The sequence below is a fragment of the Crocuta crocuta genome, unplaced genomic scaffold (genome assembly GCF_008692635.1).
Source record: "Crocuta crocuta isolate KB4526 unplaced genomic scaffold, BGI_CrCroc_1.0 scaffold80, whole genome shotgun sequence".
NCBI lineage: Eukaryota > Metazoa > Chordata > Mammalia > Carnivora > Hyaenidae > Crocuta > Crocuta crocuta.
The window spans coordinates 7,435-25,762 of NW_027527559.1; the positions used below are offsets into that span (position 1 = coordinate 7,435).

Genomic DNA, 18,328 nt, shown 5'->3' on the forward strand with positions numbered 1-18,328 from the left:
ATTAAAAGAATGCCCACGATTCAAAACTCAAGTGAAAGAGAAGCGTGTTATTCAAAGATAGGGTAATGGATAACAAAGAGGGGTTGCTCTGGGGAGTAGAAAATGGAAGCACAAGGTCAAGGGGTGGTATTTCTCATTCAGAAAAAAGAGCCAGTAGGTCCTTTAGATTCTGTAAACCGTGTGTAACTTTAAGAAACAGAAAAACAAAACATGAAATCTAGCGCAGTCCTTGGCTTATAGAAATTCACTAATTGCTTTATTATCATGACACAACAGATGACAGGTATTCATATCACTATTACATTCATGCTAAGAAGGGACAAGGTTTCCTATTTTATATGCTACTTGATCTTTAAAAAAAAAACAGTATTTACTCTGCTTGGAGTATTTGGACATGCTTAATAAAATAAAAAATTACAAAACATTCCAATGGTGTTTTATACAAAGTATCTAATTTTATGCAATTCATACACAATTGTTAATTTCACTAACAGAAACAATGAAATTCTTTCATTTCTTGATATTTCACAATAACAAGACTTTAACTCCCCAAGACATGCACGCTACAGCCATGTGATAGATTCTGTCACCGACAGGATGGTCTTGGCAGCTTCTGTATTATGCTCCCACTTTAAGTGCTAATTTACTGAATTAAAACAGGCAAAGACGATGAACAAGTGGTTCAGAAGAAAGGAACAGTTAACAGCCACTGACAACACCGATGGATCAATGTCATTTGTAATGAAAGAGCTACAAATTAAAAACAAAGACACCATTTTTCACTTACATTGGCAAAGATTAAATGAAAACAAACAAACAAACAGGAGAATATGTCCAGTGACCAGGAAGAACGTAGGTTGGGGGTGAACAGGTGGTTACACATGTAACACTAGCTGGAAGTGGAAACTGCATGGCCTTCTCTTCTCAAAGCTCTGGAACTATTTTAGCCTCGTGAACCACTCGTGGAAACGCTCTTAAGGGGAGAAGCAGCATGTTCCCCAGCACGTGGTTACGAGGACGTTCACTGCACCGGTGCTCACAGTAAACGCCGCACACGGTCACAGCGTCCAGGACAGGATGTGGACCAGATCTTCCCCGTGACGGCAGGTGGCGGGGCGCCCTTGATGCCACGTCCCCACCAGCGCCGGGTTCCCTACCACGGGTCTACTCCCCACAGAGGCCGCTAACATCAGGGGTCTGATCTGAGTCAAGAGAAGCTGAGGGGACACGTTGTGGGGTCTGTTGGGAGGTCCTATTCACGGATGAAAATGAGATGTGAGAGGAGAAATGGCCTTTCCTGCCTTTTAGACCCAATCCTACGAAGATGTGAGGCTCAAGTTACTGGAGCAGCTCTCTCCACAGAGAGGAGCCAGAGGCAGAACTGATAACCCAAGGGGTGGGTGATAAATGCCCCAGGGTTATTTGGACATTGTTACCTCTGGTCAGGACTTCAGCACCAGTTAAGCCATGGACGCAGACTGATGAACAGGAGATGTGGAATTAAGACAGTAAAAAATTACAAAACAGTATGTTTCCATTAAAAAAAGAAAGTGGATTAATATGGATTCGTTTGCCAAGAAAAAGGTCTGGAAAGAAACTTTACATTTTAGGAATCATGGTCTCTGAAGCATAAAAATGTAAATGTACCCTTTTTGCATATTTGATATTCTACTTTTTTTCTACACTGAGCACCTATCACTCTAAGATTCTGCTCCCGTTTCTGCTCCCTCTGTTAACCCAGTGCGATTTGGGGAAAAGGTAAACGTGTGTTCTAGGGAAATCGCTTGAACTGACAGCCTGGTGTTTTTAAAAGGAAAAGGGGTTTTTTTTTTTTTTTTTTAAATGGGTTTTTGAAATAAAATTTGATACTATCAGACATTTATTGTTTTAGTGAATAGAGAAGATTACAAACAGTTTTCATTTTCCTTTGTTACTCGGGGAATCATATCATGATTTTGTACCATTTCGTATTGGAATTTCTTCTGTGAAGCAAAAACAGTCCCAAAATGAAGGGTCTTCAGGGGTCATAGGAACAGCCGATGATATTAAATCATTAAAAGTGAGGATAGTAAACTGCCTCTGAGTTGGTTTAGAATCATCTTGAGCTAGAACCTAAAAGGGAAAAACAAGATTACCTCGTTGTTTTACTGCTTGTTAATCTTATGATCAATTTCATAATAAAGGAAGTGGGAAATAAGACCAAATATTCACATCAGTAATATTAAAGTACAACATACCAGGATTCCTAGGTAACGCATCACTCTTTACGTTACTGTTGTCAACATAACAAATTAAAAGTAAGAACCTAATTCTTGAACTTTTTTCAGTACATAATCTGTAGTATTTGTTTAAAATGTAGATTTCTAAGCCACACATCCAAAAATTGTGACAGAGGAGTTAAAAGGATCCCAAAAGAGGAGTTGAAAGTGTCCGCAAAACATGTAACTTTTCACAAGCACACAGGCTTTTCTGATACAGGACCACAATGCAGGCTTTTGGGAAACAGTCTAGAGGGCAGGTGGGATATAACCCCGTGCACACATGAGACGCACCACTTCTATAGGAAACAACTCACTCAACACTAACTTGAAACTGATCTTCTCAGGTTCAGCCCTTGTTCACAACTCTGCCCAGCACGGACCTTCTCCAACATCCACCAGTTTGTGCCAGCTCACGCCACAGGTTAAAACGCGGACGTGGGCCTGGAAGCCACCACGTCAGTGGCCGGTCGGCCTCCCTGCAGCGCCGCAGCAAGGCGGCAGCATGTGTACACAAGTGAAACAAGTGTAAAGCTCTGTGCAAACAAGAGATTTGCAGAGTGTAAAGGTGACACTTAATCACACAAGAGCAAGTACCAGGGCCAGAATATCTTCAGATAAGCTTGACACACCAATTTTAACATGCTGTCCCCTTTTAATTAAAGTATCTAAGAAGACTTTTAATCCTTTGCTTATTTATCAAGAGCACTGTGTGCACAGAGCTATTTTCCAGCAATAACGACACATGTATTCTGATCATGCTATAGTGTCTGATGTGGATTCCCTAGAAAGAAGGACATCACATAGTTCCAATTATTATAACATGACTTGGATTCCTTATAAAAATATCCCCGCAGAATCACAACTGTGTCCATGGAGGGTGAGGGCCCTTGACCCGAAGGGCTTTTTGGTTTGTTTCACTTTCTTCACTCAACAAATCAGCGCAGAACAAAGAACAGACTGTGGCAGGAAGAACCGAGACCAGTGTCCCATCGCAGGGTGACACAGGGCCTCGCACATGTTTGGCCCTGTCACCTCGGGAATCATCTGGGGGATTACTACAGAAGGTGGAGGAGTTCCATCTGCTAGATAATGCCATCACTCAACTCCCTTCACTGAACCTTTACCTTCAACACAGCCCCAGTTCACAGGGAAGAAACCACTGGTAAGATGCCTGAGACCGCGGTTATCTTGAATTTCTACCAACATATAAGCACCAGGACAATACTGGTGACATTTTTTCTTTGTAATATTGATGAATGTAAAGAAATAGATAACATGTTTTCTAAAAATTACTGTGAAATTCCAGGATCTTAAGGATGTCATCAAGAAAAACTCTTCTAAGGGGCACCAGGGTGGCTCAGTCGGTTAAGCGTCCGACTTTGGCTCAGGTCATGATCTCACGGTTTGTGGGTTCGAGCCCCACGTCAGGCTCTGTGCTGACAGCTCAGAGCCTGGAGCCTGCTTTCGATTCTGTATCTCTGTCTCTGCCCTTCCCCTGCTCGCACAATGTCTCTCGCTCTCAAAAATAAACATTAAAAAAAAATAAATAATAAATAAAAATAAAAACTTTTCTAAATCTATGATTTTAGAAAATGAACACACACCTCTAACATGATATAAACCTAATGACTGCTTCTATCAAGAAAGAACAAATTCAACAAGGATTCATGCTTTTTAGAAAGAATTAAGACAAATCTTAAAATCTTACACCCTGACGTCTAGATCCGTCTGGTTTCCTCAAAGCGACTGCCACAAAATGGTGCTCATCAATTTTGCTTTCCTGAAAAATAAAAGGTAGTAGGTAACAGATTACTGAAAGTGCAAACTCAGATCCACTTCTGTTTCTATTTTTAAATCTCAATCTTCCTGTCTCTCTACACAGATGCACACACATATACTCCCCTTGCCCCCCACTGAACCATTTAAGAAGTCACAGAGATTGTGGCCCCTGACTTGAAAATACTTCAGTTTTTGCGAACAGGGATATTTTCATATACGGCCACACTAGCTAATAGCTTCAGTAAACTGACAGTGGAAGAATACTTAAATCTACTACCTGTAATCCAATTTTTTTGAATACAATAATGTCCACACAGCATTTCCCCCTTCCAGAACCAGAGCTCATCCAGGGCCAACTACTGCCTCCAGCTGCCAGGTCTTGATAACAACACTTTAAAATATAGGCCTACTCTTCCTCTTTCATTAATAAAACATCGCTCAGTTTTGATTTATCTAATGCTTCTCAATGATTACACTTAGATTACGCACTTTCAGCCAAAAAACTACACAGATGGAAGACGGATTATCGTACCTAGAGGCATATCTGGGTCGTCATCAGCCCTCACTGGTGATGTTTACAGTGTGTATGTAAAAAAAAATCAGACTGCAGCCCTGGTTTACAAGCATTCAGGTAACTAATTAGTACGGCCCATGGAAATTTGGTGGAAATCACAGGTAAGAATTAAAAAACACAATTTTCTGTTTTTCCCTATGTCTGAAGCAATGGGGAAGGGGGCTTAGAATAGATACCTGAGGCAATTACCTCAATTCCAAACTATTAAAAACTACAGATGCACCTGGGTGGTTCGTTGGTTAAGCGTCTGACTCTTGATCTCGGCTCAGGTCATGATCTCACGGTTCATGGGACTGAACCCTGCATCAGGTTCCGTGTTGACAGCATGGAACCTGCTCGGGACTCTCTCTCTGCCCCTCCCCTAATCTCTCTCTCTCTCAAAATAAATAAACTTAAAAAAACCATTAAAACATCCAAAACTATTAAAAACTTTTAATGAAAATACAGGTTAGACATTACTCCTTAAGATATCATTTGAAATGGAAACTCTAATCAGAAATAGTATCCTCTTCTTCGAATCTTCACACCTTAAGATACCCAAATTGGTGGAATAAAAAAGAAAGAAAGATATCCAATAAGGACAGATATGTTAAAAAAAGAAAAAATAAAACTAGCTATATATGTCAGAAGATTTAACAGGTTGAAGGTATTTTCCCTTTAACAAAAAACAAGCTTACCATATTCGTTATTACAAACAAAAGTACGCGCACTTGCTCAACTGAATACACTGATGGCATGAGCATCATAAATGCAGACAGTTGTCAGCCGAAACTACTTTGGGAAAACCGCACAGACTGTGGTTCTGTGGTGTCTCTGTATGTGAATATCAGAGGTAACCATGGGCCATCAGCTGTTTTTATTTGGGTGTCCGCTGAAATGCCAGGATGCCCTGCTCACTACTCACATATCTCATCATTGGCCATAATTCAGTGTGAGACCTGAAAATAAAGCTTCATCTTCTCTACTCAGACCTCAGCAACAAGCAATATAGCAGATAGAAAGAAACTATTTCATGATGAATGACAGCTACCAAACATTCACATTCAACGTACCATGAGAATGAAAGCTCCCAGAGGTGAGCTTTGCCCTATATCCTTTCTGCCAAGGACAATGCATGAAATAAGTATCAGCTGGAAAAGGAAATGAAACTAGCAACTTAGCTACTTAAATTAGGTCATTCAATGCTACTAAACTGAAGATTTAAGTTTGACTTCCAAGACTTTCTACATTTTCAAGATTTTCCTAACCTTCTAAATTTTACCCATAAACTTATTGTAAATATCAGAATTCACCTATAAACTCTGACAAACCAGAAGGAAACAAGAATGTTCTATCCTTCAGGACACAGTTTAGTGTTAAATTACAAAGGCTGATCTGCTTCATAGAGACCGCATTTTTTTTTTCTTAAATAGTTTATTGTCAAGTTGGTTTCCATAGAACACCCAGTGCTCATCCCCACAAGTGCCCTCCTCCATGCCCATGATCCCCCTTCCCCTCTCTCCCATACTGATGGGGAGAACATTCAAGAGTCTCTCATGGTTTGTCTCCCTCCCTCTCCCCCACCGTTTCCCCCCTTCTCCCCCATGGTCCTCCGTTAAGTTCCTCCTAATCCACCTATACGTGCAAACATATGGTATCTGTCCTTCTCTGCCTGACTTATTTCGCTTAGCATAACGCCCTCAAGGTCCATCCATGTTGCTACACATGGCCAGATTTCATTCTTTCTCATTGCCATGTAGTATTCCATCGTGTAGATAAACCACATCTTGATCCATTCATCCGTTGACGGACACTTGGGCTCTTTCCCTGTTGTTTAACATAGTGCTGGAAGTCCTAGCATCAGCCATCAGACAACAAAAGGAAATAAAAGCCATCAGAATTGGCAAAGAAGTCAAACTTTCACTTTTTGCAGACGACATGATACTCTACATAGAAAACCCAACAGACTCCACCAGAAGCCTACTAGATCTGATCCAAGAATTCAGCAAAGTTGCAGGGTACAAAATCAACGTACAGAAATCAGTTGCATTTTTATACATCAACAATGAAGCAACAGAAAAAGAAATCAAGAAACAGATCTCATTCACAATTGCACAAAAAAACCATAAAATACCTTGGAATAAACCTAACCAAAGATAGAAGAGATCTGTATGATGAAAACTATAGAAAAGTTATGAAGGAAATTGAAGAAGACACAAAGAAATGGAAAAACATTCCATGCTCATGGATTGGAAGAATAAATACAGTTAAAATGTCATTACTACCCAAAGCAATTTACACATTCAATGCAATCCCAATCAAAACTGTACTGCATGTTGTTTTCTTAGTACTTACCGCATCTTAGGAACAAAGGAAAATAAAGTTTAAGCTATAACTTAAAACATTTCAATTTTATAATTTTTTTCCAATGGCAAAGCACTGAAAATGTATCTCATCGCTATTAACATTTCTACTTTCCCTTTAATGCAAAGAATTACTATTTCATGTAATCTCATCTGGAACTTTTTGGTGGGAACCTCCCTAACAGCAACTGGGTGCCTATAGAATATGACATTCCTCCTGAGCCCCCTGCAGGGCACCACGCTCACAGGGTGACCCTGAGCCCCCCTGCACCACACTCACAGGGTGTCCCTGAGCCCCCCTGCAGGGCACCAACAATAGTTCCAGTCAAGACCACTTTCATTGAGTAGCTTCCTCTAATTAACTTCAGAGACATGCACAGAATAAGGAAATTCTTATAGCAAGTGATAAATTTTTACCTCAAATGCCCATTCTTTTTCTTCTTCCCCATCCAGGAACAAGCGTGTTTCTTTATAAACTTGGCCTATATCCAGATTTAATGGGGATATATCAAATTCAAGCCGTTGTAATTCAAATCCTAGTCCAACACCAAGGGCTTTTATGAAGCTTTCTTTCAGGGCCTAAAATACACAGCAATTTTCTCTTAGTAGAATACTTAGCAGATAAAATTGTCCATAAACTCTCCTGGCCCCACACATCTGGGGCCCGAATCTATGCTACACACTGACTCTAAGTTACCATCATTACTTTTACCCCTGCACTAGCAGAGACAAACCCAGTGGGGGATCGCACGGTCAATCGTCTGAGCCCCTGGGCCTCCCTTCTGGGTGCAACAGCACTTTCCTCACAGCCCTGTCATGATCATCAAAGTAACCAACTCATGAAGGGCAAGTGTTTTCCAGTATAGGGTAAATATTACAGTTGTGTTTGTTAAATAAGGCTTCATATGTATGAGTTCCTTTGAAAAAGAAAACATTAAACATTGTGAGAAACGTCTTATTTTAGCTTTAAGAGCAAGTACCTTCTAACTAAGCACTGAATATACATTCAATTTTCTTAATCGTCATTATGATGTAATTACATGCTGCATAAAAATCATAAAGTTCCCAATAATCATTTGTTTTGAACACTGGAGGAACTCCCCTAGTAACCAAAGAACTCTGGCACCTATTTTTAAGATAATGTGTCACCACAGGCTTTTAACTCTCAAAGTTAGAAAGAAATTATACCCAATTTCTGTAAAACATATCCAGTTGAGTCCATTCATCGTTAAAGCTTCTGATTGTTTCCCATTCTTTGTTGGTAAACTTTCTTTTCATAATATGAAAGAATTCTGGAATTGAACCACGACCTGTCAATTGAGGAAGCACAGAATTAAAAATAGCTGCTCTATCACCAAAACTGTTCAAGGGCACAAAAAGAAAAGTATAGGCCAATGTTAGTCTTGAATATAGTCACAATAATCCTAAATAAAATGTCAGCAAATCAAGGCTAGGAATTAAAATAAACCACAGTGACAAGCAGGGGTTAGCCCAAAACAGAAGGCTGGTTACAGAAATAGGGAAACGCTATGATTAAAATAATAAACGGAAAAAACAACAACACATATTGATAGATGTTTTCTGAAAATGTGATACAATTTAGCAGCCAAATGTGGTATAAATTCTAAACAACAAGGGGGAAACATCCTATATGTGGTAGAACATCAAAACCTACAACAATCACTCTTAAAAAAACTATATTCCTCTGGCATTTAGATTTTTTTACTTTGCCATAGAACAGAGGGAAAAAAAAAACAATTCCTTTACCGTAAGCTTTTGAGAAGTGGAAGAAAGCTGAGGGTTTTCTTTTTTTGGGGGGGGGGTGTCTTATTTCGGGAGAAAGAAAGCATGAGTGGAGAGGGACAGAGAGGGAAAGAGGTTCCCAAAGCAGGCTTTGCGCTGTCAGCACAGAGCCTGATGTGGGGCTCGATCTCACAACCGTGAGATCATGACCTGAGGTGAAATCAGACTACAGCCACTCAATCACCCCTGGTTTTTTTTCCCCCCACTAAGTTATCACTTTGGAAAACTAGTTTACACTTCTTTCCTTACAGTAATGGTCTCTCAATGTGTTTTCTTATTTGACTTTTCCAAATGAAAACAGATTCTAAATTCTGCCTTTTCAGGGATGCTACTGGGAAATAAGCTTTTTTTTTTAAAAAAAAAATTGAGATATACCCCTAGTTCCTCTGTTCCACAAACAAAAAAATACTACAGAGAATTCTAAACATAAATAAATAACTCAAAAGAATCTGATTCTCTGAATTGAGAGCTGAGACAAATTAAAATACAAGACATGTCTCTCATATTTTTTTCCAAAACAGAACTATGTGTTTGTCTATTGTTACCACTAGACAGGATGTCTCTAGCAGTATTTGTTTGTTTATTCTGCAAGTATGCAGACTATAAACACTACACAAATGTGTAGAGAACTAATGGTTATAAATGGATCAGTCGCCGTGCCTGGGCTCCCGCAAGGCCAGCCTAGAGAGCCCTTGAGGGCCCGGCCCCAGGGAGAGGGCGCACAAACGTTTACCACGTGGGTAATGAAATGAACCGTCACTTGGTCTGTTGCTTCTTTGTGCCCTGCTGTCCTGTGACCTTAGTTCATGACTACAGTTCATCGTGGAGCAAGGTCTTCTCTTCACGGCCAACCCTCTGCAGACTGTTAACTCCGACTCCCAGTTCTACAACACCCAGCTCTGAGATCCGACATTCCCACCGGCCACAACTCCTCCAATGACGGCCACCAGCACGCGCTCTGTTGGCGGTCGAGGCCTGTCTGGAAAACAGACGTCAAATACCCATGCTTCGCGTGTTACCGGCATTTCACCGCTAACTTCACAGGGAGCTTACAGCCTGTCCTACCACAACCAAGGACTGTTCCCAAGTGGTCCCAAGGCTGGGAAGTATCAAACGTCGGTTCCTCCACAAAACTGTTTACGATCCCCCACCATTCCCACTTCAGTGGACTCAAGAGTGTCCTCTTGCTTAGCCAGGAGATACTTATCATCCTGTGGTGAGTGATATGTGGTCCTTTACAGATCAACAGAAAGACTCTCATTTACTTTCAAGTTCATCAGACTTGTTTAATTTATCTATGTTCTCCTTGGCACTCTTGTTCTTCTCACGTTTTATGATTTCAATTAATGTTTACTGTTTGTATCTGTTCATATTGTTAAAATAGTGTTACTTCCTAAAAGCAGCCCAGCCGACCTATCAAGTCATTGCACGTAACAGCACTGAAATATTAGCTGATCGTGGGAGTCCCAAGGGAAGGGATCCTTCGTTGGGCCACGGACCCCTCTCTGATGGTCTGGTGCTTCACCCTCCAACACCTCCCTCAAGGCTCTTACTAAAAACGGTTTCCTTAAAAAGCAAGCAGCACTAGCACATGCTGGCTTGAGAAATAACACTCTAAAGAAAGCAAGCTTGCAAAAGTGACAGAGGTAAATCTGGAGGTTTTAAATACTGGGAGCACTGTATCTATGTGAATCGTCAACTGTTTCTTCTCGAACAGATCTGGCACAGTGCAAACAGTAACAATGGGGGGGGAGCTATCTTAGATTTGGAGACTGCTTTCTTTGTGTACTGAGTAGAACTGTAGTTTTAATGGAACATTGTCCCAAATGCCGTATTTAAAAATATATGGCTGTTATCATCTATAATGTCATTTGTTTGTTGGTTTCTTCATAACCTTCCAAAAATCCTCTAATTTTTTAACTTACATAAGATGGGGCAATCAAAAAAAATTAAATATGCATGCTAATATAAAGCAAACTGAGTAACACAAAAAGCAATCTAGCACAATCACTGAAAGCAATCACAAACTGATTATGTACAGCTAAAAAAGTACTCAGTATGAGTGTGTTTTCGTATACCTTTGAAAGCATCTTATCCATTCCACAAAATAGAGATTTGACAGCAATAAGGAAAGAGGATTTTGTAATTATTCGACCGAAGCACAAGAGCGCCACAGTGTGGCAGTATAGTGGAATTACACAGTGGGTGAGTCCTCAGCTAGGTAGTTAACCTGGGAAACTGGAATTCTGGGAGCGGGGAAGGAATCCGTAGGAAATACCAGAACAGTACATTTGTTCTTCAAACAATCTGAAGGCAGAAACAATTAACAGACATAATCTGGCAAACAAACCTAATACCATCACCTATTCATGTTTCCTATCACAGTCTGATTTAATCATCCCACTGCATGTTGAAGGGCTTTATGCATATAAGAAAGATGAAGTGACTGAAAAGTTTATAACCACTAACCACTAACTAAATTTACGGAAACCAGATTACCCCTCTTGTCGCTCAGCCTTTAGGAAAAGCAGTGTTAGATACTAAGCCCCACAATGATTGACTAACCGAGACCACAGAGCCATTGGGGAGTTGACTAAACGCACAGCAATAACCTACAACAAAACAGTTCACGAAACGCCTCAAGCTGCTACTGCAAACCTACAAAAAAAAAAAAAAAAATCCTACTACTACTAGAACCTCAAAGCCCACCTCGGTCAATGTGTCCCCCAACCCCAACAATATCACCAATGTGTTCACCATCCTTAAAGAAAAGGGATCCGTTATTTTAGGGAGGGGTTGAGCAATGTCCATCTGTGTGCTTCAAAATAAGGAAATTTAGCTTTTGATAGGAAGTCCAATTAGAAATTCTAGTAGTGCCATTTTCTGGATTACATATATTCTTGCTTCCACAGGAGGGGACAGGCTTCTAGATCTGGACTTAGCATGTGCACAGTGATGCTGGACGTACCAGCTTGCTTGTGTGGGAATTTACCCAGGTACAAACCCAGAATAAAATAAAAATGTATGAGCTACTCATGTGCCTTTCACAAACCACATGCACGAAGCCTCCAGAACGTTCCTGACAAAGGAGCTCTGCTAGAGCAGGAAAGCACAGACTGAGATGTGGGCCCCTGGGCTGGACACCCCCACTCAGGCAGACCTGAACCCCGGCTGCTTTTAGTACTTATACAAACGCCCACTTATCAACACACAAGGCAAGAAATGGGCCCGGAGAGCAAGGTTGGGACTCAGGGGCTGCAACCGTGCAATCCTTCGGGAAGAAGGCAGGGAGAGGGGCCAGACGGTAGGTGGCCCCGGGGCCAAGAAACAGAGCATAAGACACCGCGGACTAGTCTCAGGCCTCAAAACCTATGAAACCTGCCCTGCCAGCTTTCACACTTGCTTGGGACCCAGGCCTCCCTTTGTAAGTCCCCACTTGTCCCCTGTGAAATGGGAATGTCCATCCTGTGCCTGGCCCACCAAAGGGTTACAGAAGCAAAGGGTCCGTTTTCCAGTTACAGGCTCACTGGAGAGAGGGATTCCGTCCCGCCACGGAACACACTCAGTGCCACGTGTACTTGAGGTAGATCATCCACATGATGCGACATGGAACCTTCGGAGCAGACGATATTCAGAAGAGATGCTGGAGTCAGAGCGAATGCTCCAACAGGCTGAGGCTCGCAGAGGCTGGGACGGGGAGAATTTATTCCGTACGTGGGAAGGAGATACATTTACAAGGGAGGGCGGAGGACGGACCGTACTGGGCTGAACAGCTTCTCCCAAAATCCATGCCCACCCGGAACCTCAGGTGTAAAGAGTCTGCAGATGGAATCACATTAAGATGAGGCCACAATGGATTTGGGCAGGCCCTGTATCCAATGACTGAGAAACACTCAGACACAGAGAATCTAGGAAGATGAAGGTAACACCGAGGTGGCCAAGCTAGAAGCCAAGGATGGCCAGGAACCAAGGAAGAGGGCATGAAGGGTTCTCCCTGGAGCGTCAGAGGGGGCATGGCCCTGTCACCTCTAACTACCTGGTGGCCTTGAGAACATCACAAATTTCTGCTGTTCTAAGACAGGAGTGTGTAGTGGCCTCTCTGGAGCCCCAGGAAACCAGGACACATGCACACCATGTAAGTCACACAGGCAGACGCACCCACACTCCAGGGAGCATTAGTGCTGTGCCCGGGAGCCGGATGCTCACCACTGAGCACCACCGCCTCTATTTGGAGACTTGTTTCAATGTATTTCCAAAGCTTCAGAAAAGGGACAGAGCTGGAGAGACTAAGGAGCACACGTGTAAAGTGCCTGCAATTATTCGGTTCCTCATAAATGGCAGCCCCGGTGTGGTGGACGCGGTTACTGTTCTGGGAGCTGTCTCACCAGGCCCAAGCGGTTTTCCTGTCGATACATCAGCATTTTGTATGTTAACAGTATTAACCTCTGTCCATCGTATTTGCCAAAAATATATTCCCTGGTTTGTGAGAGAAGATTTAATATGAAACCGATCACATACGCGAACCTGGTGGTTTCTTCTTACCTTTCTAGCTTCACAGGCACCCTGCTTCCAGAAGCCTGACAGAGGACACGGTTCCACTGTGTTCTGCAAGTGTCACGAAAACCTAACTCGAATTCTGTTCTGTAGTGTGACACAAGGGTCTAAGGGCTTCCTCAGGATTCCAATCATTAAAAAAAGAGGTGGGTTACAGGCTTCCTCAACCTTGGATCTGGAGACAACACCAAATACAGTGATTCCCAAACACTGATACATCTGACATTCACCTGAGAAACTGGTTGTGCGCGGCGGGAAGACAGCTCTTCCCCTGTGTGAGGAGGTACAGCAACAGCTTTTTGGCAACGAAGCAAAGAATAGTTAAGGTCTTGATACTGGGATTAGCCAAATACGATCAATAAAAACAGGTGTGTGCGCATGTGGTGGAGGAGGTGTCCTAGTAAAATATAATTAACAGGAAACTGAATTTTCAATTCTCCCTCATTTATCTTGTTAATTATTAAAAGTTTCAATTAGTAAGTGATCGTTTATTCAGTACTGACCATAAGCCAGACTGTCCAGGAAGCCAACTGGTATAATATCTATCTTGCAGGCAGAATTGCAAGGCCGCTGTGAGCCCCAATGGACAGCCACTTCTGTGTCACTGCGCACACTGCATTTGAAAGACCAGCGGCCTCTCAAATAATTTCTGACTCTTGGAATAAGGACAAAAGAAAGCTATGAAAGCATACAGGCTCGCTTCCACGCTCACCGTAAATCCTTTTTAGCGCTGCCTCATCTGAATAAGCTTCCTGTGACCCTCCTGCAAACCAGACCCTGTCCTGGGAAAAACACGTGCATATTCACGCAGTATGTGGTGAACAATTGTAGGACGTTTAAAAAAAAATGCCTTAAAAAAAAAAAAAAAGCCTTGATGTTTATCCAGAAATTTTTAGGCCAACAATCCCCAATCTCACTAGTACAGCCTCCTTTGCAAAGTTGAGAACAGATTGGGTGGTGGGAATGTGAGGTAAAGAAAGATCCTGACCGAAACCGTGAGCAGGGAGTCTCACGGCCACACTCTGAAGTCCTCTGACCGAGGCTCAGAGTACTTCGCACATCTGACAGAGCGCGAGTGGATGACATTATGAACAGAACCAGGCAGCTGCTAAGAGATGTGACGGCAGCCAGCTTCGGACATAGCTCGTGGTTCCTGCCCCCATGTGGCTCTAAGGACCACAGAAAAGACAATCGACTGCCCTGACAATTATAAACTTAGATATGTAATGGAACGAAGGAAATATATTTTAGGAGAGCCTATGACAGAAGAACCAACCTGTGACTGCGGCGCACAGAGGCTTCCCTGGTAAGGCTGAGGGGACAGTTAACCAGCACAGAAGTCATCTCTGCAGAGATGGGGTGGGGGATAAAGTTTATGCAAACCTTCTAGAGCAAGGAGAACAGAAGGAAAGACTCTGTGGTGGAGACGAGGAAATTACCGCATGAAATTAGGAAGATGTTGGTTTTCTTATTAACACCTTTCTTCTTAGCCTGTTACTTACCTCCTCATAAAAACAGTGTATTGATGCTGGGGTGGGTGAAACAATTAAAATGGGCAATATAAGTAAAGCATTTAGTAAAATATGTTGGCTTATACCACGTGTTCACTTAATGCCACAGATGATGAAAACTGTGGAGTTAAGAGAACCTGTGCTCTAGTAAAACTGCCTCCATGCTCAACCCCACAGTCAATGTGAGCAGTTCCTACCCTAAAGCAAAATATAAGCAACTTTAATATTTTAATAATTGCTTGCTCTTCATTTTCACTAATGTAAACGTGCTTCAAAGAGTTGTATTTAGACATAGTACAAATACATGTTCTCTGTACTACAGGACTATAGTATACTTCACCAAGGAGACTGTTTTTGCTTGTTTCGTTTTAAGCAAAACAACAACCTTACTCATGAATTGTAGAAAACATGTGAATGAAACAGTTCTTACAATATATATTTTGTACACAGAATGCTACTCAAAACTGTTCACTGAGTTCAGTTCGGTTTAACATCTATTATTTAAATAAGATAAACAGCTATTGAAAAGCCGTTCTTTACAAAAGTTAACAATCTTCAATAATAGTTTTAAATTTATTCTTATTTAACAAGCTAGGGTATAATCCAAGAAGGAAACCTTTGTTATTTTCACTTTGCCTCTAAAGCATCACATGCGTGCTCAATTAACGGAGAGTTTTCCCTTTACGCAGATGTCTGGTGATGTTCAGGCAAAAAGGGAAATATACACTTTTCAGATATATGCTCTCTCAGCTACAGCACCTGTGCGTACTGAGCACATTTTTCCTAAACTTAAAGATCTGTAACATATCTCCCAGCCTGAGTCTTTGGACAGATAAGAACAAAGAACACAAGACACTTTGTAACTCTTAGACTGTAAAAATGCAACATTACCTGGAAAACTAGTCTTCATTACATCAATTCCAACTTGTAGCTCAGGTTCAGCAGCGAGCACAGCATAGTCCCCTTGATGAGAGATGTTAAAGTTGAAATTGGGGTAAGGATTCAAGGAGTCTTTCGCAAGAACTGGTTTTCCCTTGGCAGTTCTCTGCAAACGAATATTATTCCAAGGGATATTCAATTTCTCTGCAACTAATTTCCTCATCATCAGACGGCCGGCCTGTTAAGTAAAACACGCGGTTATCTGTTGATAGTACTAAAGATTCAAATATGTTGCCTGCAACAAAGTCTATTTTTGTGGTTTCTAAAACACATTCATTTTTAAGTGTTTAAAAGTACTTAAGTACTAAATACACTGTGTTAAGATTTCAGCAATGCTCAAGCTAGAAAAACAGGTCAAAGTCTCTCCTATCAACAAGTAACCAACGTTACCAATTCGGCACCCTTCTGGTCTTTTCGGAAGTATCTAAATGTGTTCATTTAGCTATGCTTTTGCTATCTATCTCATATATGAGATCCTACTCTAATAGTACTGCACCATCCATAAGCTTTATAACGTGCAAAGAGTGGGAATTATTTCATGTCTGTACACGTGGGTCTGGTCTGTACCCTTTTAACCGTAGCGTATCGTATCATTTCATACTACCAAGGGCCTCCTGTTGATGGACTACTCCCCTATTACCTGACGTTTAGACTGGCTCTATTAGCTAATATAAACAATTTCCCAGCGAACAACCCTGTTGTACCTACATCCTGCTGCCTATGTCCGAGTATGTGCAGACACTATATACACATCACACAGCATCAAAAATTAGCAAGTCAGGGACGCGTGGGTGGCTCACTCGGTTAAGCTCCTGACTCTTGATTTCACCTCAAGTCATGATCTTAAGGTTCATGAGTTCAAGCCCCATGATGGTCTCTGTGCTGACAGCATGGAGCCAGCCTGCTTGGGATTCTCTCTCTCCCTCTATCTCTGCCCCTCCCCCCCAGTCTCTCTCTCTCTCAAAAAAAAAAAAAAAAAAANAAAAAAAAAAAAAAAGAAGGCAATGCATACTTTACTTCACATATTATGTCTCTCAGTGTCCCATTTCTTTAATTAGAAATAAACTACTAAAACCACACAAAAATACCCAAAAGTATGAAATAACAAAATATATATTTTGTAAAATATTTTTCAAGTGTTTTTCCCTTCCATTCCAACAATTTTTAAAACCCACATTACTCTGAATTAGTTTTAAAAGTTTATACAAAAAATTCTAAAAAATTCACCAATAGGCCTTTAAAACATTATCAATTAGCCCACATTCTAAACGAAAAGGTGTTTCCACACAGGCGCATTTTCAAGAACTGGCAGTCTTTGAAGTGATAATAATTACAGGCTATTTCAAACTGCTCTCTACAGAAGAGGTAATTTTGAAATGCAACTTTCCTTGCATTGCTTAAACAACATCACTAAGGTAAATAATTCCGTTTAAACACGCGTTCCGCAAGACCTGCAGTTAGTAGGGGAGGTATGCCTAAAACTGCCCCCTCCCCGAGGCCCAGGCCCTCCTAAAGGGGACTCCCCTCCCCCGTTCTGGAGGCAGGCAGGAAGCCCACCCCAGGGCTCGGCCCACCCCTCCCCGCGGCCCTGGGCCCCTCCCCAAGACTTGGCTCCTCTCCTTGCGGCCCAGAATCCCTGCCCCGGGCTCAGCTCCCCTCCCCGCGGCCTAGGACTCCTCCCCTCAGCTCAGGTCCCCTCCCCAGGACTCGGCCACCCTCCCCGCGGCCCCAGGACCCCTGCCCGCAGCCCAGGGCCCCTCCCCAGGACTGGGCCCTCCTCCCCGCGGCCCAGGACCGTTCTCCGGTGCTCGGCCCACCCGTCCCCGCGGTCCAGGCCCCCACCATGGGGCTCAGCCCACCCCCCTCTTCCCGCGGCCCAGGCTCTCTCCCCGGGGGTCGGCCCACCTCTCCCCGCGGCCCAGGACCCCTCCTCGGGACTTGCCCCCTTCCCGCGGCCCGGGCCCCCTCCCCGCGGCCCCTCTGCGGACCGGAGGCTGGCCTGGGCCTCCCCAAGCGGGGCGGCTTGCAGAGCTAAGCAAAGCGGGGCCGTCAGGGAGGCGGCGGGNGGACAGGGCACTGCCCTCGCCAGGGCCTGGCCTCCCGGTCGGCGCGAGCGGCGGCCCGGGAAGCCCGTGACCGCAGGCGGCGGCTGACCGCGTCCTCCCTCCCACCCAAACCGGTAGTACCATGGCTGCCTTGGCGTCCCGGGCGAAGACGAACTGGCCGATGCGCTCCTTCTCCTCGGGCTGGATCGACCGCACCGCCAGCAGCCACTCGGCGCGGCTCGGCAGCCAGGTGCCGCAGGAAAAGGCCCAGCGCACGCCCTCCATCGCAGGCACAGAGCAGCAGCGCCGCGCGGGCGAGACCATGCACCAAGAAAGAAGCCCGCCGCCGCCCCCGGCCCAGGTGGCGTCGACGCAGGCGTGGCCCCGCCCCTTTCGCCCCGGCGTCAGGGCGAAGGGGGCGGGACGCCGGCCGACGTGCGCGCGCAGCCCCACCCACCTGGAGCTCACGCTTTTCTCTCGGCCGCGACGCGGTCTCCAGGAGAGAGCGGCTAGGGGCGGA

General features: G+C 43.4%; 1 protein-coding gene across 1 annotated transcript; it reads right to left on the bottom strand.

Moving 5' to 3' along the window:
• Positions 1-245: 245 nt before the first annotated feature.
• Positions 246-18,185, bottom strand: AASDHPPT (aminoadipate-semialdehyde dehydrogenase-phosphopantetheinyl transferase). The gene is made up of 6 exons (XM_077769543.1): positions 17,950-18,185; positions 15,716-15,941; positions 8,145-8,266; positions 7,374-7,535; positions 3,970-4,041; positions 246-2,112 (listed from the first exon to the last, which is right to left on the bottom strand). The coding sequence occupies exons 1-6, from the start codon at positions 18,130-18,132 to the stop codon at positions 1,948-1,950; spliced, it is 930 nt and encodes a 309-aa protein (XP_077625669.1). The 5' UTR covers positions 18,133-18,185; the 3' UTR covers positions 246-1,947.
• Between the last annotated feature and the right edge of the window lie 143 nt (positions 18,186-18,328).

What these genes read in the sequence shown, in the direction of transcription:
- AASDHPPT (XM_077769543.1), bottom strand. Translation starts at nt 18,132, where the DNA reads ATGGTCTCGCCCGCGCGGCGCTGCTGCTCTGTGCCTGCGATGGAGGGC. An exon ending in GGGACGCCAAGGCAGCCATG is followed by an intron (nt 15,942 to 17,949) that starts GTACTACCGGTT and finishes TTTACTTAACAG; the next exon opens with GCCGGCCGTCTGATGATGAG. An exon ending in AAAAAGAATGGGCATTTGAG is followed by an intron (nt 4,042 to 7,373) that starts GTAAAAATTTAT and finishes TTTATTTTTCAG; the next exon opens with GAAAGCAAAATTGATGAGCA.